Source organism: Callithrix jacchus, chromosome 5, assembly GCF_049354715.1.
Source record: "Callithrix jacchus isolate 240 chromosome 5, calJac240_pri, whole genome shotgun sequence".
NCBI classification, from domain to species: Eukaryota; Metazoa; Chordata; class Mammalia; order Primates; family Cebidae; genus Callithrix; species Callithrix jacchus.
This window is the reverse complement of record NC_133506.1, coordinates 25,083,071-25,109,744: the sequence shown is the minus strand read 5'-3', so window position 1 is coordinate 25,109,744 and position 26,674 is coordinate 25,083,071. Positions and strand designations below refer to the sequence as shown.

Below are 26,674 nucleotides of genomic sequence, written 5' to 3'. Positions count from 1 at the left end.
TTATCTTTTGGTGGCTGGCTGTTGCCCAGGCTGGAGTGCAATGGTGTGATCTCGGCTCACTGCAACCTCCGCTTCCTGGGTACAGATGATTCCCCTGACTCAGCCTCTGGAGTAGATGGGATTACAGGTGCCTGCCACCATGCCTGGCTGCTTTTTGTATTTTTAGTGGAGATAGGGTTTCACCACATTCTCCAGGCTGGTCTAGAACTCCTGTCCTCAGGTGATCCACCTGCCTTGGCCTCCCAAAGTGCTGGGATTACAGGCATGAGCCACCATGCCTGACCTGGCTTCGCTTCTTTTCTTTTCTTTCTTTCTTTCTTTCTTTCTTTCTTTCTTTCTTTCTTTCTTTCTTTCTTTCTTCTTTCTTTCTTTCTTTCTTCTTTCTTTCTTTCTCTCTCTCTCTCTCTTTCTTTCTTTCTTTCGTTTTTTATTGAGACAGAATTTTGCTCTTGTTACCCAGGCTGGAGTGCAATGGCACGATCTCAGCTCACCGAAACCTCCATCTCCTGGATTCAGGCAATTCTCCTGCCTCAGCCTCCTGAGTAGCTGAGATTACAGGCACGCGCCACCATGCCCAGCTAATTTTTTGTATTTTTAATAGAGACGGGGTTTTACCACGTTGACCAGGATGGTCTCTATCTCTTGACCTCGTGATCCACCCGCCTCAGCCTCCCAAAGTGCTGGGATTACAAGCGTGAGCCACCGCGCCCGGCCTTAATTCTGCTTATTTCACTGAAGATAATGTCCTCCAAGCTTACCATGTTGCCACAAAGGACAAAATTTTGTTCTTTGCTAAACAGTATTCCATTGCGTATGTATACCTGATCTCTCTCTTATAAAGACATTTTTATTGGCATTTAGGGCACCCCCTTCCAGATGATCCAGGATAATCTCCTCATCTCAAAATTCTTAATTTAATGACATTTGCAAAGTCCCTTGTTCCAAATAAGGTGACATTCACAGTTTCCAGGAATCAGTGCATGGATATCTTTTGCAGGGAGGACATGCATTTTTCAGCCTGCCACAGTGGGAGCGAGCAAGGCAGAAGAGGATCAGCCTTTCTCACAGAAAAAAGCCATCTTCCTTTACAAGAGTGTTGCCCCAAATCCTTTTTCTGACACCATCTGTAGGATTTTAGCTCCATGGATGCACCTCCCATTCCATCATATAGCAGCTGTGAGAATGTGCCACTCACATCTCTGACTGCAGGAAATGCGATGGACCCAGGGCCATGGCCACCACCCTCAGAAGTGCATCACTGCATTGAGGGTGAGGCTGTGCTTTCCATGGGTTGCTCCAGCCAGTGCCTGAGCACAGCAGGGAAGCAAGGTAGGCCCATTATGGGATTGTCTGACAGAGGACCAGCTGAGGACTCCCTGAAGGCCTTGCTGAACCTGTCTTAGAAATGCCCTTCAGACTGAGGCTGCCACCCAGACTCCCTTCCCTTCTTCAGTGCTCCCCGGGACCAGCCCTCAATCCCAGTCTGACTGCTCTCAAAACCTGCTTCTGGCGCCCTCCTCACTTCTCTCCCAGACATTCCCTCAAGAAGTTTCTTGCACATTTAATCCCTTCTCAGCATCTGCTTCTTAGACAATCTAGACTAACCCATGTTACCTACTTAATACTTACCCTTAACTCAACTTATCATTAAATAAAGGCATTTAAGAAGGAATTTTATGTTGCTACTGGAGATTGGAAGCCAAATCACTTGCCATAAATAGAGGGAAAGCTGAATATGCATAGAGACCAACACAATCATGTTGTTACATTTTAGCCAGTTACTCATTGCTTCCTGCCAGAGCATCAACGTCCGAGGTTGGGTTGCTCTTTAAAGGGCGTTTAGCTAGCGTTAGGCAGGTGTTAAAGACCTATTCACAGCTGGGCGCAGTGACTCACGCCTATAATCCCAACATTCAGGAGGTCGAGGTGGGTGGATTGCTTGAGTTCAGGAGTTCAAGACCAGCCTGGGCAACATGGTGAAACCCTGTCTCTACTAAAAATACAAAAATTAGCCAGGTGTGGTGGCGTGCACCTGTGGTCCCAGCTACTTGGGAGGCTGAGGCAGGAGGGTCCCTTGAGCCCAGAAGGTTGAGACTGTAGTGAGCTGTGCTCACACCACTGCCTTCCAGCCTGGGTGACAGCAAGACCCTGTCTCAATAAATAAATAAATAAAACCACACAAAACAACCCTATTCACATCAAACTAAGACTTTCCCCTGAATCTAATCAGAAGAATCAAAAGAGAATTAAAGAGAGAATAACTTTCTCATTTGGGGGTTCCACGTTACCATTGCCATAGACCAATAAATATTCCTCAGACAGACACATAGGCACACACATGGCTGAAAGGCAGTAATGAGGAGTTAATGCTGGGGAGACCTTGTGGCAGGAAAACTACTGAAATACTAATTTGTGTTTTGTTCTAGTAGTAAGTTTTCCTCCATCAGCACCAGCCAGGTAGCTGTTCCTTCAAGCTTTCTTGTCTTTGGGGTCTGTGTGGAGAGGGCAGGGTCTTTTGAAGGCCCTTCTGCAGTAGTCGAAGCAAGCTAAACTCATGAGTGATAAGAGCAATGTGTGAACACAGGCCCATGGAAGCACAGGAGGAGGTTGTTTCAGCTGGGGGTGGGGAGGACACGGGCTTGGGATCCAGAGAGCAGGGAGGACCCCCATTTCCCTCCTGCGGACACAGTCCAAAGTGGAGAGGGAAGAAGGTGGCTGTGTGGCAAACCCACTACATCGGGATGGAGCCTTGCGTCAAATTAAAGAAATAAAATCACATGACAATATCCACACACTTGAGTTTTTGCCTCTGGATTCCTACACATCTGTAAGCATCTTAAGTAATCCTTTTTCTTTTTCTTTTTTTTTGAGATGATGTCTCCCTGTGTTGCCCAAGCTGGAGTGAAGTGACACAATCTCAGCTCACTGCAACCTCCGCCTCCCAGGTTCAAGCAATTCTCCTGCCTCAGCCTCCCAAGTAGCTGGGACTACAGGTGTGTGTCATGACACCCAGATAATTTTTGTGTTTTTAGGAGAGATGGGGTTTCACCATGTTGACCAGGTGCCTGTAATCCTAGCTACTTGGGAGGCTGAGGCAGGAGAATCACTGGAACCCAGGAAGCAGAGGTTGCAGTAAGCTGAGATTGCACCACTGCACTCCAGCCTGGGTAACAGCATGAGACTCCATCTCAAAAAAAAAAAAAAAAGAAAGAAAGAAGGAAATACTATGTGAACTACTGGTGTAATATTAAATTTCCTAGTATCCACATAAATTTTTTTTTTTTTTTTTTTTAAAGACGGGATTTCACCATGTTGGTCAGGCTGGTCTTGGACTCCCAACCTCAGGTGATCAGCCCGCCTTAGCCTCCAAAGTGCTTGGATTACAGGAGTGAGCCACCGCGCCCAGCCCATAAAAAGTTTTTTAAGAGCCACACATGGTGGCACGGCCCTGTAGTCCCAGCTACTACAGAGGTTGAAACAGGAAGATCCCTTGAGCCTAGGAGCTTGAGGCTTTGGTGAGCCATGATTGTGCCCATGAATAGCCACTACATTCCAACCTGGGCAACATAGTGAAATTCCCATCTCTAAAAACGTTTAAAATAAGTAAAAGTTTCAAAATTTGATTTTAGGCTGAGCACGGTGGTTCATGCCTGTAATCCCAGCAATTCAGGAGGCCAAGGTGGGCAGATCAAGAGATCGAGACCATCCTGGCCAACATGGTGAAATCCCGTCTCTACTAAAAATACAAAAAAAATTCGCTGGGCATGGTGGTGTGCACCTGTAGTCCCAGCTACTCAGGAGGCTGAGGCAGGAGAATTGCTTAAACCCAGGAGGCAGAGGTTGCAGTGAACCAAGATCATGCCACTGCACTCCAGCCAGGTGATAGAGTTAAACTCTGTCTCAAAAAAAAAAAAAAGAGATGTTAATAATATATTTTATTTATCCTGATATATCCAAAATGCAATCATTTCAACATGTAAATCAATATACAACATGGTTAATGTTTTACATTATTTTTTCATATTAAATGTTTGAAATCCAGGGTGTATTTTACCTTATAGCACATCTCATTTCACACTACCCACCTGTCAAGTGCGCAATAGCCAGTAACCACATGTGACCAACTGCGTTTCCTATTTGGGGCAGCGCAGGACTAGAGGCAGATTAGGCATAAATTTAGGACACCAGAAAAGCAGGAGGACAGAGGAGAGGGGCTGAGAAAGAGAGAAAGACAAAGGGAGAGATTCTGCTTTGATGAGTTTAACCAGAACCTTGCAAAATAGTCTAGAGAGTGGAGATTTAAGATAAGCACAGGCCGTGCGCAGTGGCTCACATCTGTAATCCCAGCACTTTGGGAGGCCGAGGCAGGCAGATCAGCAGAGGCCAGGAGTTTGAGACAAGCCTGGTCAACATGGTGAAACCCTATCTCTACTAAAAATACAAAAATTAGCCAGGCGTGGTAGGTCACACCTGTAATTCCAGCTATTTGGGAGACTGAGGCAGGAGAATCGCTTGAACCCAGGAGGTAGAGGTTGCAGTGAGCTGAGATCATGCCATTGCACTCCAGGCTGGGTGACGAGAGCAAGACTCCATCTCAAAAAAAAAAAAAAAAAAAAAAAGACAAGTACATACTTTGTGGTTTAGCATTGTTTATATTTTGAATTACAATGGGATGGGGATCTTGTCCTCGATCAGAAGACAGCTGAAGGTCTTAATGCGGTCCTGGGACACCAAGGCACCAAGATGTGGCAGCAGAACTCAATGTAACCAGTTCAATCAGAAAAGAAATGTGTTAAATGCTGCAAGGTAGCTCATGGAATCTCAGGAGATGGAGACACCATCTTGAAAGGGAGCATCCTGAATCGATGCTCAAATTAAAATGCGGGCCACTCCTGTGAGGGCGTCTGTCCCTGCCATCTCTGGCCAGGATGTCTGAGTAACTAACTACCATCTTTTTTTTTTTTTTTTTTTTTTTTTTTGGTGGGGCTGCCCCAAAGGGCAGACAGGTTTATTGGGCAGCAGCTAGGAAAATCAGCAGTTGGACTTGGCCACACACGCCAGCTCATCCTCCTTCTTGATGGCATAGGAATTGGAAGAGCACTTGGTGGCATTGATGAGCTCATCTGCCAGGCACTCAGGAACGGTCTTGATGTTCCGGAAGGCAGCCTCACGAACACCTGTGCCCAGCAGCCAGATGGCCTGATTCACCTGGTGCAGTGGGACACGTCCACAGCCTGTCGTCTCAGTCTCGGCTCGCCCCATGCGTGTGGAGTCCTCCCGGGGACCACTGTTGATGACAGAGTTCACCAGGAGCTGCAGAGGGTTCTCTCCTGTGAGTAGGTGGATGAAATCGAAGGCATGCTTGACGATGCGCACAGTCACGAGCTTCTCGCCATTGCTGCAGCCATGCATCATCATGGAGTTAGTGAGGCGCTCCACGATGGGGCACCGAGCTTTGCAGAAGCGTTTCGCGGCAAACCGCCCTGCACTGTGAGGCAGGTACTTGGAATATTTCTCCTTCACTGCAATGTTGTCCTGCAGGGAAATGTTGTTGATCTGCACATCATCGGTGCTCCGCTTCCCAAAGAGCTCGATGTCAGGGGTCTCTGCTACCGCTGGTGCTCCTGTCTCCCACTAGGTCATCTTGAGAGCACAGCTTGAGCGTCTCTGTCACTCTGCGTGGAGCACGCTCCGCTCTGGTACAGACAGGAAGACTAACTACCATTCTGGCTGAGCACAGGGCTCAAACACCAGAAAATTGGCCACAGCACCCTCCAAGCTGCGGACTTCTCACTCACCCTTGCCCCAGCGGACACTGACGGCCCCTCTTGGTTCATATCGTTCACGTCGTTCGTTTCTAACTGGAGTCTATAGGAAAATCCCAGACATAGCACCTGGGTCACATGCTTGCACCAAGTAGCATGGAGTCTGGGAAAGGAATTTGCAGACTGTTGTGAGGACATGAACTCATAAGTGAGAAATTGCGCAAGCATAAAGGTGTGCAGTGCAGCAGGTTCCTACACATGCCCACTATGCCAATTGATTTGGTTTCTCTTTTAAAAATTATTGTGACAGCCAGGCTGGTTTCAACATAGTGAAACCCTGTCTCTACTAAAAGTACAAAAATTAGCCTCCATGACACATGCCCACTATGTCAATTGATTTGGTTTTCTCTTTTAAAAATTATTGTGACAGCCAGGCTGGTTTCAACATAGTGAAACCCCGTCTCTACTAAAAATACAAAAATTAGACGGGCGTGGTGGCACATGCCTGTAACCCAAGCTGCTTGGGAGGCTGAGGAAGGAGAATCTCTTGAACCCAGGAGGTGGAGGTTGCAGTGAGCTGAGATCATGCCACCTCACTCCAGCCTGGGTGACAGGGTGAGACCTTGTCTCAAAAAAAAAAAAAAAAAAAGACATTGTGACAATTAACAAAAGGAGAAAGCAACCCATGGAATGGGAGAAAATGTTTGCAAATCATATATTCAATAAAAGCATACCCAAAGTAAATAAGGAAATCATGCAACTCAATAGCAAAAAGCCCCAAATAACCCAATTAAAAATGGGAAAAGGACATGAATAGATATTTTTCCAAAGAAGACATACAAATTGGGTTAACAAGTACGTGAAAATGTAGTCGACATCACTAATCATCAGAGAAATGCAGATCAAAACCACCGTGAGCTACCACCTCACAACTGTCAGGGCGCCTGTTATCAAAAGGCAAAAACTAACAAGTGTTGGCAAAAATGTGGAGAAAAGGAAACCCTCAGAAATTGTGGTGGGAATGTAAATTGGTACAGCCATTATGGAAAACAGTAGGGAGGTTTCTCAAAAAAATAAAAATAGAGCTACCATGTGATCCAGCAGTCCTACTTCTGGGTATGTATCCAAAGGAAATGAAATCACTGTCTCGAAGAGATAGCTGCACTCCCAAGTTCACTGCAGAATTATTCACCATAGCCAAGATGTGGAAACAACCGAAGTGTTTACCCACAGATGAAGGGATAAAGAATAGAAGACACAAATAAATTAATTGTTCTGATACGTTCAGACTCCAGGGCCTCTCTATGGAAAAGTCAGCTTCTTATTTCAGACAAGATAATATTCAAAACAAAAAACAGGTATTTGAGACAGTCAGTGTTCAAGACAATGACTGAACTTATACACAGTGGGGAGAAATAAAAAGCCAGTTTCAGCCGGGTTCGGTGGCTCTCACCTATAATCCCAGCTACTCGCGGATCACTTGGGCTCAAGAGTTCGAGACCAGCCTGGCCAACATGGTGAAACTTTGTGTCTACTAAAAATACAAAAATTAGCCAGCATGGTGGTATGCACCTATAGTCCCAGCTACTCGTGAAGCTAAGGCAGAGAGAATCGCTTGAACCCAGGGTACAGAGATTGCAGTGAACCAAGATGGCACCACTGCACTCCAGCCTGGGCAACAGAGTGAGACTCCATCTCAGAAAATAAGTAAATAAAATAAAAAGGCTGTTTTCCTGTTTCCTTTAGTGTGTGTGTTTTGCCTAAAGGGATGAGGTTCATTTTGGTGAAAAATGTTTCATGCAGAACATTTTGAATTCTTTCACCTCCCCCCGTAGATGTTTCAGGCCCTGACCTGAACAAGGAAATCAAAATAAGGTAACACTGGCTTCACACAAACCTCAAGACTATAATCTAAGTGTACCTACAACTTCTTTACTTTAAAGAAATTTCAAAGTCCATTTACTTATGCCAAATCAGTAGGCTGAATTTTCTCTTTTAGGAAGTTTTTAGCCAAAATTAACTTAATCTCACTTTAAAGCGCAAGAAAGGCTTTGCAAGACTGACTAGTGTGTGTCCTGTGGCAAAGAAAGAGGAGCGCGCCTCCGCCAGCACTGGCCTAACAGGTACCACACGAAGAACTGGCTGCAGGACAGTGGTCCATCAGATCTACCAAAAAGCAATGGGAGTCCAGGTTCAGCCTAGAAAGAGGGGTCCCTGCCAAGTCTGACTTTGACCAGACAACCTAGGTCCCAAACAGATCTTGGGTCCCCAACTGACAAGGCTGGAGCACAGTGCCAGCAGTCAACAGGGCCAGGGTCGTCTCAATGAGTCAGCGATCTTTGTTGAATTTATTTTTTAATTTTTTTAGTAGAGATAGGTTTTCACCATGTTGATCAGGCTGGTTTCAAACTCCCAGCCTCAAGTTATCCACCCACCTTGGCCTCCCAAAGTGTTGGGATTACAGGTGTGAGCCACAGCATCTGGACATTTTGTTGAATTTTTAAATTGATATATAATAGCTGTACATATTTTGGGGGTACCTGTGATATTTTGATAGATGTATACAATGTATGATGATCAAATCAGGGTAATTGGGAAATTCATCCCCTCAAACGTTTATCTTTCCTTTGTGTTGGGATACTCCTGTGTATACCCTTTCCTCTCCCCCTGGTGGTCACTACTATCTCGACTTTTGTTATTAGTCATTTTCTTACTGTAACTAATGACTATTTACATTATTAATGTTGAGATAGTACAAATTCACAGGCAGGTGTGTGCCCTTTGCCTGTCTTCTCCAATGGTAAATCTTACAGAATAAGAGTATGATATCACAAGCAGGATACTGACACTGAGACAATCCACAGCTTTTATTCATATTTACCCCGTTTTACCTGTATTCATGTGTGTGTGTGTGTGTGTGTGTGTGTGTGTGTATTTAGTTCTATATAATTTCACCATGCAATGTAGGCTTGTATATCAACCACCACAGTCAAGCTACTGAACAGTTCCAATGCCACAAGAATATTTTGTGTCTTCCTTTTACAAATCCTTAACTCCTAGCAACCACCAATGTTTTCTCCATTTTTGTAATTTTGTCATTTCAAGAATGTTATATAAATGGAATCATAAAATATGTAAACTTTGAGATTGGCTTTTTTCATTCAGCATAATTCCTTTGATATTCTTCCAAATTGTCGATTGTTGTCTAATGGTTTTCTTTTTGTTGTTGTTGTTTTTCTGGGTTTTTTTGAGACAGAGTCTTGCCCTGTTGCCCAGGCTGGACTGCAGTGGCAGGATCTTGGCTCACTGCAATCTCCGCTATTCAGGTTCAAGCAATTCTCTTGCCTGAGCCTCCTGAGTAGCTGGGAATACAGGTGTGTGCCATCATGCCCGGCTAATTCTTGTATTTTTGTGGAGACAGGGTTTCACCATGTTGGCCAGGCTAGTCTTGAACTCCTGACCTCAAGTGATCTGCCTGCCTTGGCCCCCCAAAGTACTAGGATTAGAGGCCTGAGTGACCATGCCTGGCCTGTTGCTTGATGGTTTTAACACATATGTTTGCATTCCTAAATAACATATTGGTCACTATTATGTGTTTTAAAAAATTATTTGAATATTATAATTTTTTGTAATTTACTTTTTTTATTCAGCTATATTTTTGATTGTGTGGCTTTATTGAGTGTGTGTGGCTGTGGGAGCCATTTATTTTTATTGCATAAATTTATCACAATTTGTTCATCCAATTAGTTATTGATAGGTATTTGGATTGCGTCTTTTATTTTTAGGTTGAGTTTTTATTTTTTGGAGTATTATGAGTGATGATACTATGAATATTCTTGCCTGTGACTCTTGGTAAATGATGTATGACATTTTCTAGATTAAAAATGTGTTTTGGAATTTCTGGCTCAATTTTACTAAATAAAGCCAAATCCATTGCTCACCCTCACCAACAGACTTCTAGATTTTTGTCAGTCTGATATAAAACAGTATTTCTTGACCTCGTGATCCACCTGCCTCGGCCTAGAGATCGAGACCATCCTGGTCAACATGGTGAAAACCCGTCTCTACTAAAAATACAAAAAAAATTAGCTGGGCATGGTGGCGCGTGCCTGTAGTCTCAGCTACTCAGGAGGCTGAGGCAGGAGAATTGCCTGAACCCAGGAGGTGGAGGTTGCGGTGAGCCGAGATCGCGCCATTGCACTCCAGCCTGGGTAACAAGAGCGAAACTCCGTCTCAAAAACAAAACAAACAAACAAACAAACAAACAAAAAAACAGTATTTCACTGTCATTTTAATTTGCAATTTTTCTTGTTTATGAATGAGATTGAGCATCTTTTTATATGTTGTGATCATTCATGTTTTCCTGGAAGTGCCTGTTCGTGTCTTTTGCCATTTCCTATTGAGTTTATCTTTTTAAAAATGGATTCGTAATAGTTCTGTACATATTCTGGATTCTAATCCTTCGTAAGAGAAATGTGTTCCAAAAGTTTTCTCATTTTATTGTGTAGTGTATCATTCTCCTTATTGTGTGTTTTGAAAAAGACATTCTTAAATTGTCTACAAATTTATCAACATTTTCTTTTTTAAGTTCACAGTCCTTCAAGGTGGAAACCCTTTTTCTTTTGTGATTTATTTTTTGGGTATTTAAGAAATTCTTTCTTATCCTGTGGTCATAAATGTATTCTTCTACATTGGCTATATATGGATATTGAATATGACATCTTTCCCTGCTGCACTGAATACCCTCTCTCATAAATCAAATGCACACATACGTGTGGAGCTGTTTCCAGGCTTGCTCTCAGGTACCAGTGGTCTCTCTGTGAATGAATGCCCCATCATTTAAATTACTATTCACATCTGAGCGATCAAGTCTACACACCTTGTCCTTCTTGAGGAATGTTTCAACTTTTCTTTCACATAAACTTTGAAACAAATTTATCAGGTCCCACAAAAGACTGTCAAGTTTTTAAAATAATTGTATTACATCTACAGATAAATTTGGGGAATTCTGGCCTCTTTGATTCTGAATCTTGCAATCTATTAATATGGTAAAACTTTCCATTGATTAGTGTCTTCTTTAACGTCTTCTAATAAAGGTTTCTTTAATTTTTTGGGTGTTTTGTTTGTTTGTTTGTTTTCTGAGGCAGGGTCTTCTTGCTCTGTGGCCCAGGCTGGAGTGCAGTGTAGGCTCACTGTAACCTCCACATTCCGGGCTCAGGTGATCCTCCCACCTCAGTCTCCCAAGTCTCTGGGACTACAGGTGCACACCACCACATTCATCTACCAATAAAGTTTTTAAAAATTTTATACACAAAGAGCTTGCACAGTATTTTTAAAAAATCGATTGCAAGGAGCTTTGTATTTTTGTTGTGTTTTAAATCATTTTTTCATTAGACTTTTTTGTTGAAGTTTTTAAAAATGTTTATTTTATGTACAAAGAACTATCATGGGTTTTCATGGTAGATGTCTTGAACAATCCTTTGAAGGAAGATCATTTAGTCCAACGTAATGAAACCAATATCCTTCGCGTACTGACAGAAACACTGGCGGTACATATTGGGGCCATATTTCTGTATCAGACCATGCCGGTTTGAACGGACTTGACAAGAGTGAACATTGTTCTCTGGCCAAATGTTCGCAGGTGGCTCCAGTACAGCTGCTGGTGACCCATCTTGCTCTCAAGAGTGCAACGAGGTAAAAGGAAGGAGCCCTTTTCATTAGACTTTTAATTTTTCTGACTGTTGCTGGCATATAGAAATTTAATTGATGCTCAAACCTTACACACAGATTTTCTACACTGCAACCTTGCTAAACTCTCTTATTAATTCTAATAATTTATCTACAGATTATTTTGGGTTTTCCTTAGACCCTGATACTGACTACAAACAATAGTAGTTTTGTTGTTTTCCTTTATAACCCTTATACTCTTTTTTCTTCTTTTTTGCCTTACTGTACCTGCAAGGAAGCGATCTAATGTGAATGGGGTGGTGACAGCAGGCAGCCTCGGCTTGCACTTGGGTGATTTTTCCACTGATGAGTTCAGTGGGTGAAAATATATCATTTTCCTAATACTGTAGTATACTTCAATTAAAAGTGTAAATAAAGTTTCTTTAGGAATATTTTCTCAGCATCTTACCCTCTCTTATTGCTGTGTGCTCCAAGGATGCCACTGAGCAGGTTTGTACCTGTCTGCTTTCAACCCGACTATATATTACTGGAGAAAAGAAGTCTTAAGGGAGGGTGCAGATGGCTGCTCTCAAGAATTTGAAAAACTACCAGGTGGAGGGAGTGCAGGGGGAGTCTCAGCAGCCCTGGAGGACAGAATAAAAGGGGAGGTGGAAGGGCAGGAAAGCAGATTTCCACAAGCAGGAAGAAGAGCTCTGCAGCACCATTGCTGTCTAAGCAGAGAATAGGTTTCTTTCTGAGATAGTGAGCTTCCCAGCATTGGAAGTATTCAAGCAGGGCTAGATGCACACCTAGGGTGCTCTATAGACCCCTCACCTCCAATATTGGGTGGGGTATGGACCACATTATGTCTCCTGTCTCTTCCAACTTCAGTCTTGAGATTCTTAAAGAATTGGGTTCATTTTTTCTTTTTTTAAAATTGAAATTGTTTTTATGAACATCTTGTGGGTGTTAGTAAGTTCTGAGTATTCAACTTTCACTATGACCAAAACGTCTATATTTAAATACAAGGTATTTAACACATTGTGTAATATGAGCCACATCATTTGCTTTCATAATGAGGGCCCCTTACAAATAAGGCAGAGGCCACAATCTCAGGTGGAAGAAAAGAAATAAATCTATTTCAAGGTCAATAGCTGCACCCCGAATTCACTCAACTCTACCAAATGTACCTACACTGTCTCAGGAGGTCACCTCTACAATCTGACAAAACAATCAAAAGTACATTTTGTACTGAATGTAGTAGGAGGCTCAGATATAAATGTCTACTTTTATATATTTTTAATTTATGCAGTTTGTTTATTTAATTACTGGGTTATTTAAACTGACCTTGTTGCAAATGAGATATGATGATGCACACATGAAGAATAATTGGATCAGAAGTGGTGGCGCACATCTGTAATCCCAGCACTTCGGGAGGCTGAGGTGGGTGAATCACGAGGTCAGGAGTTTGAGATGAGCCTAGCCAACATGGCGAAACCCCGTCTCTATTAACAATACAAAAATTAGCCAGGTGTGGTGGCGGGCAGCTGCAATCCCAGCTAATGAAGAGTCTGAGGCAGGAGAATCACTTGAACCCAGGAGGCAGAAGTTGCAGTGAGCTGAGATCATGCCATTGCACTCCAGCCTGAGTGACAGAGCAAGACTTTTTTTTTTAGACAGGGTCTTGCTCTGTCTCCCAGGCCGGGGTGTAGTAGGGCAATCTTGGCTCACTGCAACCTCCACTTCCTAGGTACGAGTGATTCTCCTGACTCAGCCTCCCAAGTAGCTGGAAATACAGGCATGCACCACCATGCCCGGCTAATTTTTGTATTTTAGTATCAATAGATTTTCACCATGTTGGCCAGACTGGTCTTGAACTCCTGACCTCAGGTGATCCGCCTGCCTCAGCCTCCCAAAGTGCTGGGATTACAGACATGAGCCATGGCGCCCGGCAGTACTTGAATGTACTTAGTTTCTCATAGCCTATTTTCCCTCCTTTTTTAGAAATGGGACAAATAATATTACCAAATGAATGTAAATAAAGGTATTTAGGAAATAACATGAAAAAGTTTTAAAGCATTATTTACTTTTTCTTTTCTTTTTAAATTTTAGATTCAAGGGGTACCTGTGCAGGTTTGCTTCATGGGTAAATTGCATGATGCTGAAGTGTGGGCTTCTAATGATCCTATCTCCAAGTAGTGAGCATAGGCCAGTTGTGGTGGGTCATGCCTATGATCCCAGCACTTTAGGAGACCAAGGCAGGTGGGTGTATCACTCGAGCTCAGGAATTCGAAACCAGCCTGGCCAACATAGCGAAACCCTGTCTCTACTAAAAATACAAAAATTAGCCGGGTGTGGTGGCACATGCCTGTAGTCCCGGCTACTTGGGAGGCTGAGGCATGAAAATTGCTTGAGCCAGGGAGGTGGAGGTTGCAGTGAACTGAGATCGTGTCATTGCAGTACAGCCTGAGGGACAGAGGGAAACTCTGTCTCAAAAATTAAATAAAAGCAAATAGTGAACATAGGACCTGATAGGTAGTCTCTCAAGCCTTTGCCCCTCTCTCCCTTCCCACCTTTGGAATCCCCAGTGTTAGTTGTTCCCATCTTTGTGTCTGTGTGTACCCAGTGTTTAGTTCCCACTTCTAATTGAGAACCTATGGAATTAGATTTTCTGTTTCTGAGTTAATTCGTACCAGATAATGGCCTCCAGCTGCTTCCATGTTACTGCAAATATATTATTTGATTCTTTTTTACGGCAGCATAGTATTCTATGGTGTATATGTACCACATTTTCTTTATCCTGTCCACTATTGATGGGCACCTGGGTTGATATCATGTCTTTTCTATCGTGAATAGTGCTGCACTAAACATACAACCGCTTCATGGTGAAATGATTTATTTTCCTTTGGTCGTATACCCAGTAACTGGATTGCTGGGTCCAATGGTATTTCTATTCTTAGTTCTTGAGAAATCTCCAAACTGCTTTCCACAGGGGCTGAATTAATTTGCATTCTCACCGACAGTGTATAAGCATATAAGGAGGAGGAGAGAGGAGAGGGAAGACATTTTTACAGCAGTGCAAGAAAATGAGAACTGGGTTCATTTCTTATCCTGCTTTCTGGGATACTCTATCAGCTCCTCTCAGAATACTTAGAAAACCAAACCTTATAATGGAGACAAGTCAATCAAAATAAAAGCTGGTTCTTTGTATATGTCAATAATTGTGATATACCCATGTCAAGTCTGATAAAAAAGAGATAAATAAAACACATTAAAATTCCTTTGTCCCCAAGAAGCACCCAGCAAATATAGTAGGTGTGCATCCAAAGATCATAGAATTAAAGTGTTATCCTGTTAAGTCTTCATCCCCAAACCTACAAAGGTTGCATTGCTTTAGAGGTTTCTAGCCTTATATTTCATCATCCTATAATCTTTTCTTTTTTCCTTTTTTTTTTTAGACAGAGTTTTGGTCTTGTTGCCCAGGCTGGAGTGCAATGGAGCCATCTTGGCTCACTGCAACCTCCACCTCCCAGGTTCAAGTGATTCTCCTGTCTCAGCCTCTGGAGTAGCTGGGATTACAGGCATGTGCCACCATGCCCTGCTAATTTTTGTATGTTTAGTAGAGACAGGGTTTCTCCATGTTGATTAGGCTGGTCTCGAACTCCTGACCTCAGGTGATCTCCCCACCTCGGCCTCCCAAAGTGCTGTGATTACAGGCGTAAGCTACTGCGCCCGACCTTAATCTTTTTAAATAATAGAAACAGACAAAATAGTCCAGCACTCACTGGTTTGAAATCCAGTGAAAGAAAAAAAAAAAATCTTTATGAATGGAGATGACAGCCTCTTCTGTAAAACAGGGAGTTCTTAACGAAGTGAAGTTTTGAAGATTTTTAAAGACTGGGAATAATTCTGTAACTTCATAGTTGTACTTTATTTTTACTCTTCCATTCACCCAAGCTCCTTCTTTCTAGCAAATCCCGTTTGTTGGCGGATAAAAATAAATCTGCAGAGTCTCCCGGAAGCTGCCCCATCAGCCTCATAGACAAGATGCCTGGTTTTCCTGCACTGCTACAGAAATGTCTTCCTCCTCCTCCTCCTCTGGCTCATGGGATCAAAGTCTTTTTCGTTCTTAGCTGGTTTTCCTTAGAGAAAAGCTGGAGTTCAGAGTTCAGTCCAGAGAGGGTGACTCCTCGAGGGCAGGCCTGGAGGCGTGGCGCGCCCGTCCCCTCCGTAGCCCCGGGAGAGCAGAGCCCCTGCTCTCTGCGCCGCGCGAGTCCGCCAGTAGCGCCGAGAAATCCGTTACCAGGCGGCTGTGTCCCCAAGGGCCATTCAGGGCGGAAGGGAACAGGGAAAACCGCTGTGTTGTTTCCCCGGCCCTGTGGGCTGGGTGCGCGGCGGGTCAGGTTACAGACAGGTGAGGCTGGCAGTTGGGTGAGCTGCGGGCTCCAGGGCATCCCTGGCCAGACGCGCCCCCGCAGCACCCGGCAGCTGGCACACGTCTGACGACCTCCTGGAGCAGGGCGATCGCAGGGACACTGGAGGCTGTGCCGGTTGTCCTGGGCGCACCCGAACAAGGTCTCGGGAAGGGCAGCGCGCCCCCCAATGTGAGCACAACTGCTTTAGAAACTTGGCACCTTTTACCAACTCCCCCTCCTCTTCTCCCTCTCCCCTCCAGACATAAAGGTTAATCCGAACGGACAGATATAATAATAAATGCAAAGCTTTCCTCCCTCCCCCGGTAGGGACGGCGAGAAGATGTAGCCGATGTTCACTATGGTGGCTTCCTGGAAAGGTATTTCCTAGCCTCAGAATTTGGGGATCGGGTGGTTAGCGGGAGGCAGTGGTGGGAGTGGGAGAGGATTAAGGGCTTGTTTCGAAGCTGCATTTGCATAATATGCTCCTGGCTTCTGTTTCTATTGTGTGTTTAGTTGGGGTGAGGGGGCTTTCGGGGTGCAACGTCTTGGGATTGAAGCTGCTTTGGCGGGGCAAGCCTTGTTTTTCTTAGATTTTATACTAGTCAGAAAAATAACGTGTTCTAAAGATGTAACGTGTTCTAAAGAGGCCGAATTTTAAAATTTATTTTTACTGTTTATGGGGGTATTGTAGCTGATGGATGGCTTAAGCCCCTAAGCCCCCCCCCATTATTAATAATTAGAGTCCTTGGAAGCCTCCCTCCGCCTTCCCTTCTGACCGCCCAGATTTCTCCAAGCCCCGGGAAGGCTCCACAGGGTCCAGAGGAACTGAGCCATTTTCTGGCTCGTCTGAGACAGATCCACCGGGCGGGGGAGGGGGGACAACTTGTGGGAGGCCCCAACTCACCGGAGGGGTGCCCTGCGAGGCAAACCTGGGGTTTATCTCGAAGAGCTCACCTCGAGGTGTAGGTGATGGGGGAATGGGAAGGGGGTGGATTAAAATATGTTCTTCTTTTTTTAAAAAGAGGAGGGGGAAGAACAGACTTTAAATTCTTTTGCAAACATTCATGCTTAAGGAAGGGCTGGAACAGGCAGCCCCGGCCGCCGGAACCGGTCGGACAGGTAGCGAGCTTGTTGACACCGTTATGTTGCAGGGCGCATGCTCACTCCCAAGTTTCCTGGTGCCTTTTCTATTTCACCTTATGAAACTTTTTCCCCGGCGTGGTCTCACCCGCGATTTAAGGCATAGGTGTCGCCAAGCCCGGAGGCTGGGAGTCGCCAGGCGTGCGGGGGAGAGGCCTGGGCCGCGTCGCGGAGGGGGGTGGAGGAGGGCAGGCGAGGCGGGAAGGTGGGCTCTGGCCGCCGGGAGTCGGGGACCGAGACGCCGCCGTCGCCCCTAGCGGGGAGCAGCCGGGAGGAGGGGGCTGCAGCCGGGAGAGGGGACCCCACCATGCCCAAAGTCTTCCTGGTGAAGAGGAGGAGCCTGGGGGTCTCGGTCCGCAGCTGGGATGAGCTCCCGGATGAGAAAAGGGCAGATACCTACATCCCAGGTGAGCGCGCAGGGGCCGGGCCTGGGCGCTGGGCTCCCGGGGTGGGGGAAGGGGTGGCGGGTCTTCTCTGCTCTTCGTCAGGGTCGGGTTCCCCACCTCATCCCCCTCTTCCGGGGGGCACGCGGGGGTCTTCCAGGCGGGGGAGGGCGCGCAGTGAGGGACTGGGATGCCCGGGACTCTCGGCGTCCCCTTCCCCCTAGTGGGAGCCTCTAATTGCCCGGCGGCGGGACCGTTGCCTGCGGCGCGGGCCGAGGTGGCCCAGGAAAGAGAACGAAAGCTAGCAGGGGTTAGCCCCCAATCTCACGTCCTCATGGGGGTGCACAAAGGCCCACCAACCCTTCTGGGGGTAGCTGGGGAGAGATCAGATCCGCCTCCCCCGCCCCGAGAGGAAACTTGGCGCGCGGGGTTTTCCGCCGCCCGTGGCCGCCCAGTTCCTCGTGGGAGCCGGGGCTGGGACCGGGAAGAGGCCCCGAGCACCCCAAGCTAGCTCGAGGGGCCGATTCGGGGCTTACTCGCCCACCCCCGCGACGTTGCCCACTTGGCGAGGTGCCCAGGTCCGGGGCGGGGCGGCGGCGGCACCGCCCGCAGGTCAAACTGCCGCGGGCTTGCGGGCTGACGCCGAGTGTGTGTGTCGGGGTGCGGCCCCTCCCTCCACAGAGGGCCTGGGCAGCCTGCTCCACGACCCCCCCGAGGACTGCCGCAGCGACGGTGGCAGCAGCAGCGGCAGCGGCAGCAGCAGCGCGGGCGAGCCTGGAGGCGCCGAGAGCAGCTCGTCCCCGCAAGTCCCCGAGCGCGAAACCCCCGAGCTCGGCTACGCTGATGGCCCCGAAGGACACCTGGCGGCCAAGCAGCGCCCGGTTGCCAGGTCAAAAATCAAGGTACTGTGTCGACTCTGCCCCCGCCGCCACAAGCACCACGCCCTGGCGTCGGGCTCCCGGGGCCCGCGCCCCTCCCTATAGTGCCCGCCCGCGCAACCCGGCACCCGCGCCCTGAGCGCACCAGCAGCGCGGCTCCTGCACCTGCCCCTGGGCCGCGGCCAGGGCGCCTCTGCGCGTCCTCCCGCCCGCGGGATAGCCGTTGCGCAGGGGCTGCCGGATCCCGTTGTGGGCTCCAGTCAGCCCGGGTGGCCCCGCCTGATGCCGAGTGCGGCCTCTGGAGCTGCGGAAAAGGCACAGGTATCGCTGCTTTCCGCCAGCAGCCCATTCTGTGCGCTAGGCCTCTGGAATAACCAAGGCCGTCGGGGGTTCACGAGGTCGGAAAGGAGGCCAATGCGCTCTCAGAAATTTCACCCCGTGGGACACAGTTCCTGGCCCCGCGGTTCCTAGAGTACACCTCCCATGCTTGTGTTATTGGACTTGGGCGGCAGCTTAGCACATAGTGGGCCTCTTCCAACACGAGCGATTCCCGGTGTGCCAGACTGGAGGCCCCTGCTCGGCACTTTAGATCTGTCATCTTTCCAAGCTTGAATTAAATGATGGGTAAAAGGGTTCAAATGCAGATTTCCCGAGCGCCCCTACCACAGTAGATTGGAATGTTTGCTCCCATCTACGGTGGCGCTTCGGGGTCCCCTCGAGCATTCTGGACGCCCACCTGAGCTTTCCTGGGTTGAACTTCCATGATGGTCTGCTCAAAGGTATCGGATACCCACCAACATTTAGGAATCCCATTCCACTGACTCAGCCAGCTGCAGCAAGGCGGGTGATGGTTTATAATCACTTGACCCCACTTCCTAGCCTGGTGGGCCGAAGTGCGACGCTGTGCACACCCTAGGCCCCCTGTGGAGGTGGTAATTCCAGAGCGCTCCGGTGCCCTCCCGCCACCCAGATCCGGGGCTTGGGGGCAGTGGGGAGGGAGAGCCCCGGCTTTACTGTGGATTGAGAAAGCAGCCCTCATTTTCCTGGGAGAGGCCACCCCCACTCCCCTATGCACATTCCATATTCCCAGGGTTTGTCTCCGGGGGTGGGCTGAGGCGCATTTGGTTATGAATCGAGGCTTGAGGCTTCAGCTGGCATCCCAAGGAAAGACTTCTTTAAAGAAGAAGCTGCCGACGCCATGCGGGCGGGCAGCCTAGCGGTAAGTGTGAGTCTGAGGTTCAAAGTCAACTGGCCTGAGGCTCTTCTGGGCCAGGTGGAGTTAAGTGGGAGGGAACAATTTGCCTGAGGCTGGTAGCTCTGCCCTTCGGGAAATTCTACAAAGTGTCCCACTTGCATATTTATCACCAGGCTGGAAGGACAATTGCAACGCTGTTTTGGGAGTCTCTGCAGGTAGTTTGCCCCTCTGTCCTGCAATTGCCCAGATTCCCCTGGAGACAAAGTGACAGATTCTCTTCGTCTCTTAACCAACATTTTAGGCAGTCTCTTCTGCCTCAGGCACACACAGCCGTTGGAATCCCGGATTTAGGGAAAACGTAAACCAATCTGATTTCCTAGATTAATTGCTTGGGTGCTGGGGGAAGGGGGTGGGGAGGCACAGTTTGCTCCCATACCATGGAAAGAAGAGAGTCTTCTTTCCATAGTTTCCAGGGGAGTTTTTATTTACTGGGATGTTTAGGTTCTTTCTTTCCGCCTCTACCCACCAAAAGGAGGCATTTTGGTGTTAATATGCTCCAAGCCTCCAGAATTATCAGCTGCAGCATTGGCAGTTTTCAGATAACTGACCAAATTCCCTGTGACTTAGCACGTTGCATAATTCTAAAGTTCCTTCCGAGGCGTGCTGAACTCAGAGTTTTTCTAAGAATTAGTTTCTTCAGTCAGTGGGCTCCCAGGACCACAAGCAGGGCAGGTTTAAGCCACTGCCTAGCACTGAGAGGCAAACCCCGCCCATCTAACACCTGGGGTGTTCAAGGCAACAGGAGGTAAAAATGCTTCCATCCTGGTGTTCCTTCTAGCATCATCTGGCAGTAACGGTTAAGCACGTATGCTCTGGCTTTGTTGCTTCTTAGCTGTGAGACTTTGAGCAAGTGGCTCACCCCTCTGGGCCCCAGATTCCTTATCTGTAAGATGATAATAATGATTCCTACTTCATAGCATTGTGAGGATAAATGTGTGGAGGGTAGAACCTGGTATGTGCCCAATTACTGTAGATAGTATTTGGGTCAATAGGGAGACACAAACATTAACTCTGCTGCAGGACAGTGAATGTGAAACCTGAATTCCAAGCAAAGACGTGATCAATTTGAGTAGGGAAGGTGCCCTGATGTGGATTTGAAGGCCGTGGAGAAGGGCGTGGGTGGGCTTGAGGGCAGTGTGGGCTGAGTCCCACAACTGGAGCATACAAAGTAGGAAGCTCTGGTGGCTGAAGACAGGAAACCAGCCTTGCTGGGATCAGGGACAGAGTTGGCAGTGAAGAACTGGAAATGTAACCAGAACAGGGTGAGATGGTGAAGGGGCCAAGCCAAGAAGTGTGGGTGCTCCTGGCAGAGGAGAAGCTCTGGATGATTTGTAGGAAGGAAACCGTCAATACGGTCTCTCTCTCTCTTTTTTTTTTTTTTTTGAGATGGAGTCTCGCTCTGTCACCCACGCTGGAGTGCAGTGGCACAATCTCAGCTCACAGCAACCTCTGTCTCCTGGGTTCAAGACATTCTCCTGTCTCAGCCTCCCGAGTAGCTGGGATTACAGGCATCTACCACAATGCCCAGCTAATTTTTGTATTTTTTTAATTAGCCCTGCTTAAGCAGGATGTAAAAAATTTGGTTATAAACTCATAATTGTTCTTCTCCACAGAAATCTGTAGTAAAAGGTGAAAGATTTATTCGTTATGAAGAGAAACCAGAGCATAACAATTTTTTTTTAATTTTATTGCGTTTTAGGTTTTGGGGTACATGTGAAGAACATGCAGGATTGTTGCATAGGTATATACATGGCAATGTGGGTTTCTGCCTTCCTCCCCATCACCTATATTTGGCATTTCCCCCCATGTTATCCCTCCCCAACTCCCCACCCCCTGCTGTCCCTTCCCTAGTTCCCTCCCACAGACCTCAGTGTGTGATGCTCCCCTCCCTGTGTCCATGTGTTCTCATTGTTCAACTGTTCAACACCTGCCTATGAGTGAGAACATGGGGTGTTTGATTTTCTGTTCTTGTGTCAGTTCGCTGAGAATGATGATTTCCAGGTTCATCCATTTCCCTAAAAAGGACACGAACTCATTGTTTTTTATGGCTGCGTAGTATTCCATGGTATATATGTGCCACATTTTCCCTGTCCAGTCTATCAATGATGGGCATTTGGGTTGGTTCCAAGTCTTTGCTATTGTAAACAGTGCCACAATGAATATTCGTGTGCACATGTCCTTATAATAGAACGATTTGTAATCCTTTGGGTATCTACCCAGTAATGGGATGGCTGGGTCAAATGGAATTTCTATTTCTAGGTCCTTGAGCAATTGCCACATTGTCTTCCACAATGGTTGAACTAATTTACACTCCCACCAATAGTGTAAAAGTGTTCCCATTTCTCCGTATCCTCTCTTGCATCTGTTGTTTCCTGATTTTTTAATGATCGCCATTTTAACTGGTGTGAGATGGTATCTCAATGTAGTAATTTTTGTGTTTTTAATAGAGACAGCATTTCACCTTGTTGGCTAGGCTGGTCTTGAACTCCTGAGCTCGGGTGATCCGCCCACCTAGGCCTCCCAAAGTTCTGGGATTATAGGTGTGAGCCACCTCGCCTGGCCAATCAGCTTCCTCTTAATGGCTGTGGTCATGGATACATTATCTCTTCCAGGCCTCAGTACCCTGACCTGTAAAGTGGAGGACTCAGAATCAGCCTCCCAGAAGAGCTGCATAGATTAAATGCGATAGTGGGTGTCAAGTGTTTCGTTTTCTGTGCATGTGTATAAACTGCCCAAGAGGAAGTTACCTGACAGTGACAAACAGCAAGTTTTAACACCCAATACTTTGTTGGCAGCAGTAAGGAAATGGGATTCACTAACCTGAACGTGTTGATATGTGGATCTTGAAAAGGAGTCTGAGGTGCAGGTTAGGAAATGTGGCTGTCCTTTCCCAGCCTATCTGCCTCGTGAGGGTGTGCCTCAGGGCAGGTTGTGAAATTGTGTCTTTACTACTGAGAGTTTTGTAATTTACCAAACAAATAGCGGTGAGAAGATGATGTACATTCCAGAGCGTGTGCATGGCATGCCCTTTTTGTGCTGGATCCATCTGCAGGTCTCCACCTGCGGGGTAGAGAAACCCAGGAAATACTAATCACTGTCCTTTGGAGGCTTATTGAAAGTAATTAACTCTGAAGTTAACCGACTTGGCTGATAGGACCCAGGTCCAAGTATGGACCACCAAGTGAATCTGTCCTCTCACCTCATCCTATTCTGTTCTTTTTTTTTGAGACAGAGTCTTGAAATGCTGCTTGGGCTGGAGTGCAGTGGAGTGATCTCAGCTCACTGCAACCTCCACCTCCCTGGTTCAAGTGAGTCTTCTGCCTCAGCTTCCAGAGTAGCTGAGATTATAGGTGCCTGTCCCCATGCCCAGCCAATTTTTTGTATTTTTAGTAGAGACGGGGGTTTCCCCATGTTGGCCAGGCTGGTCTCAAATTCCTGACCTCGTGAGTCACCCGCCTCAGCCTCCCAAAGTGCTAGGACTACAGGCGTGAGCCACCCCACCCAGCCCTCTTTTTGCCCTCTCCCGTGGACTCATCAAAAGAAATTAAGTTCAGATTCTTTCAAAAGTATTCTTGGCCTTTTATCCGGCTCTCTAATGAGTCCTATAGTGGAGCAGATGTGTGTTTATGAAGTAGTCCCTGTACCACATCAGTTTTTATTATTTAGAATCTCAAAAACATAGTCACTATGTATCTGCCACCCAGCCCCAACAACAATTAACCATGGCTAGTCCTGCCCAGCCACACCCCACCCCCTTGCCCCACACATGATTTTGAAGCAAATCTAGGACATCATACCATTTCAACCATAAATAGTTCAGAATGTGCATTTAGTGGATAAAGACCAAAATTTGTGATCATACCCACATTATCAATTGTGTTCACATTACTAATTGTCTCATAAATTCATACATTTTCCCTCTAGTTTGCTTAATCTGGTCCACATAATGTCCACACATTGTAATTGATGGGCATGTCTTTTGAGCCTCTTTTAATTTCATACGTTTTCCATCCATCAAGTTAATTGTTGAAGAAACGGGTGATTTGTTTTGTAGAGTTCCCAACAGTCTGGATTTTGCTGAGCGCATCACCGTGTGTCTAACATTCCTCAGTCCCCTAGTTTTCTCCAAACAGGTAGTTGGATCTGCAGCTGCAGCATCCAGTATCACACGTGACTATCACAGCCATAGTCAATATCACACCAGGTGCTGTGGCTCACGCCTGTAATCCCAGTACTTTGGGAGGCCAAGGTAGGCGAATCACCTGAGGTCAGGAGTTCAAGACCAGTCTGGCCAACATGGTGAAAGCCCGATTCTACTAAAAATATTAAAAAATTATAGGGGCGTGGTGGCACACTCGTGTAATCGCAGCTACTCAGGAGGCTGAGGCAGGAGAATCACTTGAACCCGGGAGGCAGAGGTTGCAGTGAGCCAAGATTGTGCCACTGCACTTCAGCCTGGACAGCAGAGAGACCCCGTCTCAAAATAACAATTAAGTTCCTCAGTCCCACTAGCAACATTTCAAGTGCTCAGTAGTCATGTGTGACTAGTGGCTACCGTACTGGACAATACACAATAGAATTTTTCTGTCACCACAGAAAGTTCGATTGGACAATGCAACTCTCCCTGCTTGGTCAGCTCAATTTTTTTTTTTTTTTTTTTCTGAGATGAAGTCTCACTCTGTCACCCAGGCTGGAGTGCAGTAGTGCAATCTCAGCTCACTGCAACCTCTGCCTCCAGGGTTCAATCAATTCTTCTGCCTCAGCCTCCTGAGTAGCTGGGACCACAGGCATGCACCAACATGTCCAGCTAATTTTTGTATTTTTAGTAGAGACGAGGTTTCACCATATTGGCCAGGCTGGTCTCGAACTCCTGACCTGTGATCCACCCACCTCAGCCTCCCAAAGTGCTGGGGATTACAGGTGAGAGCCACCATGCTTGGCCAGCAACATTTTATTTTAGCTAGAATATGTCACGGTGTGGGGCATCTGTTTTCATCAAGAGGTACTGAGTATTTTGTCACCTCTCTTTTTCTGACGTTAGCAGCTGTTGACGCTCAGGGCCTAAATATTTTGGCTTATTGGGTGTTCTAGAACAGCAATAGTCTAATTCTGTCCTCTGCTTATTAACCTGTGTATCTCTATGGAGACATACTTTGCCTCATCTACTGCTTGGTTTCCCAGCGGCACAGTTCATTTATGAAAGGCAGAATAATGCTGGATTCCCTTTATTTACCTTTCTTTATAAGATAATCACTTGTTAACCAGAATTCTCCATCGACGGCTTATCAGTTCTTCCTTTTCTTTCTCTTTATTTATTTTCTCTTTTGAGACAGGGTCTCACTATGTTGCCCAAGCTGGTCTCCAACTCCTGGGCTGAAGCGATTCTCCTTGAATCCCAAAGTGCTAGGATTATAGGCACATACCACTGGGCCTGACTCTCAATCTGTTATTTCATTTTGTTTGTTTCATTTTCATTTTGTTGTGAATATAAGCTGTTTTTAAAGACTAATTCATTTGATATTTGGAAGGGAATATAAGCTCCCTCCCTCACTCCTTTCCTCTTGTTCTTTGTTTCCCAAGACAGGCTCGAATACTCCTCCCCCTGTCCTCATTGTAACCTGCTGCCCATTTTTCTGGCACACATTTGGCCAACAGACTTCTCTTTTCCACTCTAGACCCATCAGAGCCAGGGAACACTTCCCACTGGGCTCGTATTCCCCAGCAACCAGTGAGGTAGTGCCTGAGTCACAGAAGGACATATGTCAACATAGAACAAGAATACAGGCAGGGGAAGAAGTCAGCAGTTCCTAGACATGAGCATTTGAAGGAAAACACAGAAAGCAGGAAGAAAAGGGATACTGGAAAAATGCTTAGAATGGTTTTTTTTTTTTCTTTTACAGTTATTTCTTTTTTTTTTACTTTTTATTTTTTATTTTTATTTTTTATTGCATTTTAGGTTTTGGGGTACATGTGCAGAGCATGCAATACAGTTGCATAGGTACACACATGGCAGTGTGTTTTGTTTGCTTTCTCCCCTTCACCCACATTTGGCATTTCTCCCCAGGCTATTCCTCCCCACCTCCCCCTCCCACTGGCCCTCCCCTTTTCCCCCCAATAGACCGCAGTGTTTAGTACTCCCCTCTCTGTGTCCATGTGTTCTCATTTTTCATCACCCGCCTATGAGTGAGAATATGCGGTGTTTCATTTTCTGTTCTTGTGTCAGTTTGCTGAGAATGATGTTCTCCAGATTATTCCATGTCCCTACAAACGACACAAACTCATCATTTCTGATTGCTGCATAATATTCCATGGTGTATATGTGCCACATTTTCCCAATCCAGTCTATCATCGATGGGCATTTGGGTTGGTTCCAGGTCTTTGCTATTGTAAACAGTGCTGCAATGAACATTCGTGTGCATGTGTCCTTATAGTAGAATGATTTATAGTCCTTTGGATATATACCCAGTAATGGGATTGCTGAGTCAAATGGAATTTCTATTTCTAAGGCCTTGAGGAATCGCCACACTGTCTTCCACAATGGTTGAACTAATTTACACTCCCACCAACAGTGTAAAAGTGTTCCTATTTCTCCACATCCTCTCCAGCATCTGTTGTCTCCAGATTTTTTAATGATCGCCATTCTAACTGGCGTGAGATGGTATCTCAATGTGGTTTTGATTTGCATCTCTCTGATGACCAGAAGGAAAACACAGAAAGCAGGAAGAAAAGGGATACTGGAAAAATGCTTAGAATGGATTCTTGATGAAGGTTAAATTAATTAAAAGGGGGGAAAGGAGGAATATGAGAACAATGTGTATGAATTGCCTGGTTTTAAACTTGAATATAGGTGAAGTAGGTCTTTATTGCTGGAAATGACTACGTAGGCTTAGTTACCAACATCAGAATCCACTGTAACTAGTTTAAGTAGAGAAAGGAATTAAACAAATGGACTAAAGAAAGAACAAGCTGAGCTCCTAGGAATGAGTCAGAGCCACAGAGCAGAACTGGGCCACCTAGGAGGTGTGGCTGCTGCCCAGTCAGGAAGCTGCCACCTTGATGGCTGCCTGCCCCAGCATCTGCCATTGCAGAGTGTAAAGCAATTGCCTCCTGCCTGCCTCTGCCCACTGAACTCGGATCAGAATTCAGATCTCCTGATAGTGCATGTAATTGG

At 46.3% G+C, this 26,674-nt stretch overlaps 1 protein-coding gene, 1 non-coding gene and 2 pseudogenes across 12 annotated transcripts in view; 1 reads left to right on the top strand and 3 right to left on the bottom strand.

Annotated features, from left to right (window-relative positions):
- Positions 1-5,031: 5,031 nt before the first annotated feature.
- Positions 5,032-5,643, bottom strand: LOC100394362 (small ribosomal subunit protein uS7 pseudogene; annotated as a pseudogene).
- Positions 5,644-11,260: 5,617 nt separating this feature from the next.
- LOC108591963 (small ribosomal subunit protein uS14 pseudogene) lies at positions 11,261-11,436 on the bottom strand (annotated as a pseudogene).
- A 4,251-nt stretch (positions 11,437-15,687) lies between these two features.
- The window catches only part of OVOL2 (ovo like zinc finger 2), a 63,546-nt gene continuing 52,559 nt past the window's right edge, over positions 15,688-26,674 (top strand). The window contains exons 1-4 of one of the 11 annotated variants that reach the window (XM_078371430.1): positions 15,688-15,846; positions 16,175-16,224; positions 17,088-17,394; positions 18,052-18,272. In XM_078371430.1, the coding sequence (XP_078227556.1) occupies positions 17,295-17,394; positions 18,052-18,272 (321 nt within the window). In that variant the 5' untranslated portion in view covers positions 15,688-15,846; positions 16,175-16,224; positions 17,088-17,294. Of the gene's footprint in view, positions 15,847-15,894; positions 16,225-17,087; positions 17,395-18,051; positions 18,273-18,380; positions 18,570-19,371; positions 19,468-26,674 lie in introns of those variants that run through there. The other 10 variants (XM_078371433.1, XM_078371429.1, XM_054255239.2 and 7 more) reach the window with 10 other exon arrangements.
- On the bottom strand, positions 21,055-21,170 carry LOC118154180 (U5 spliceosomal RNA). The gene has a single exon (XR_004744074.1). It is a non-coding gene; the product is annotated as a U5 spliceosomal RNA (small nuclear RNA).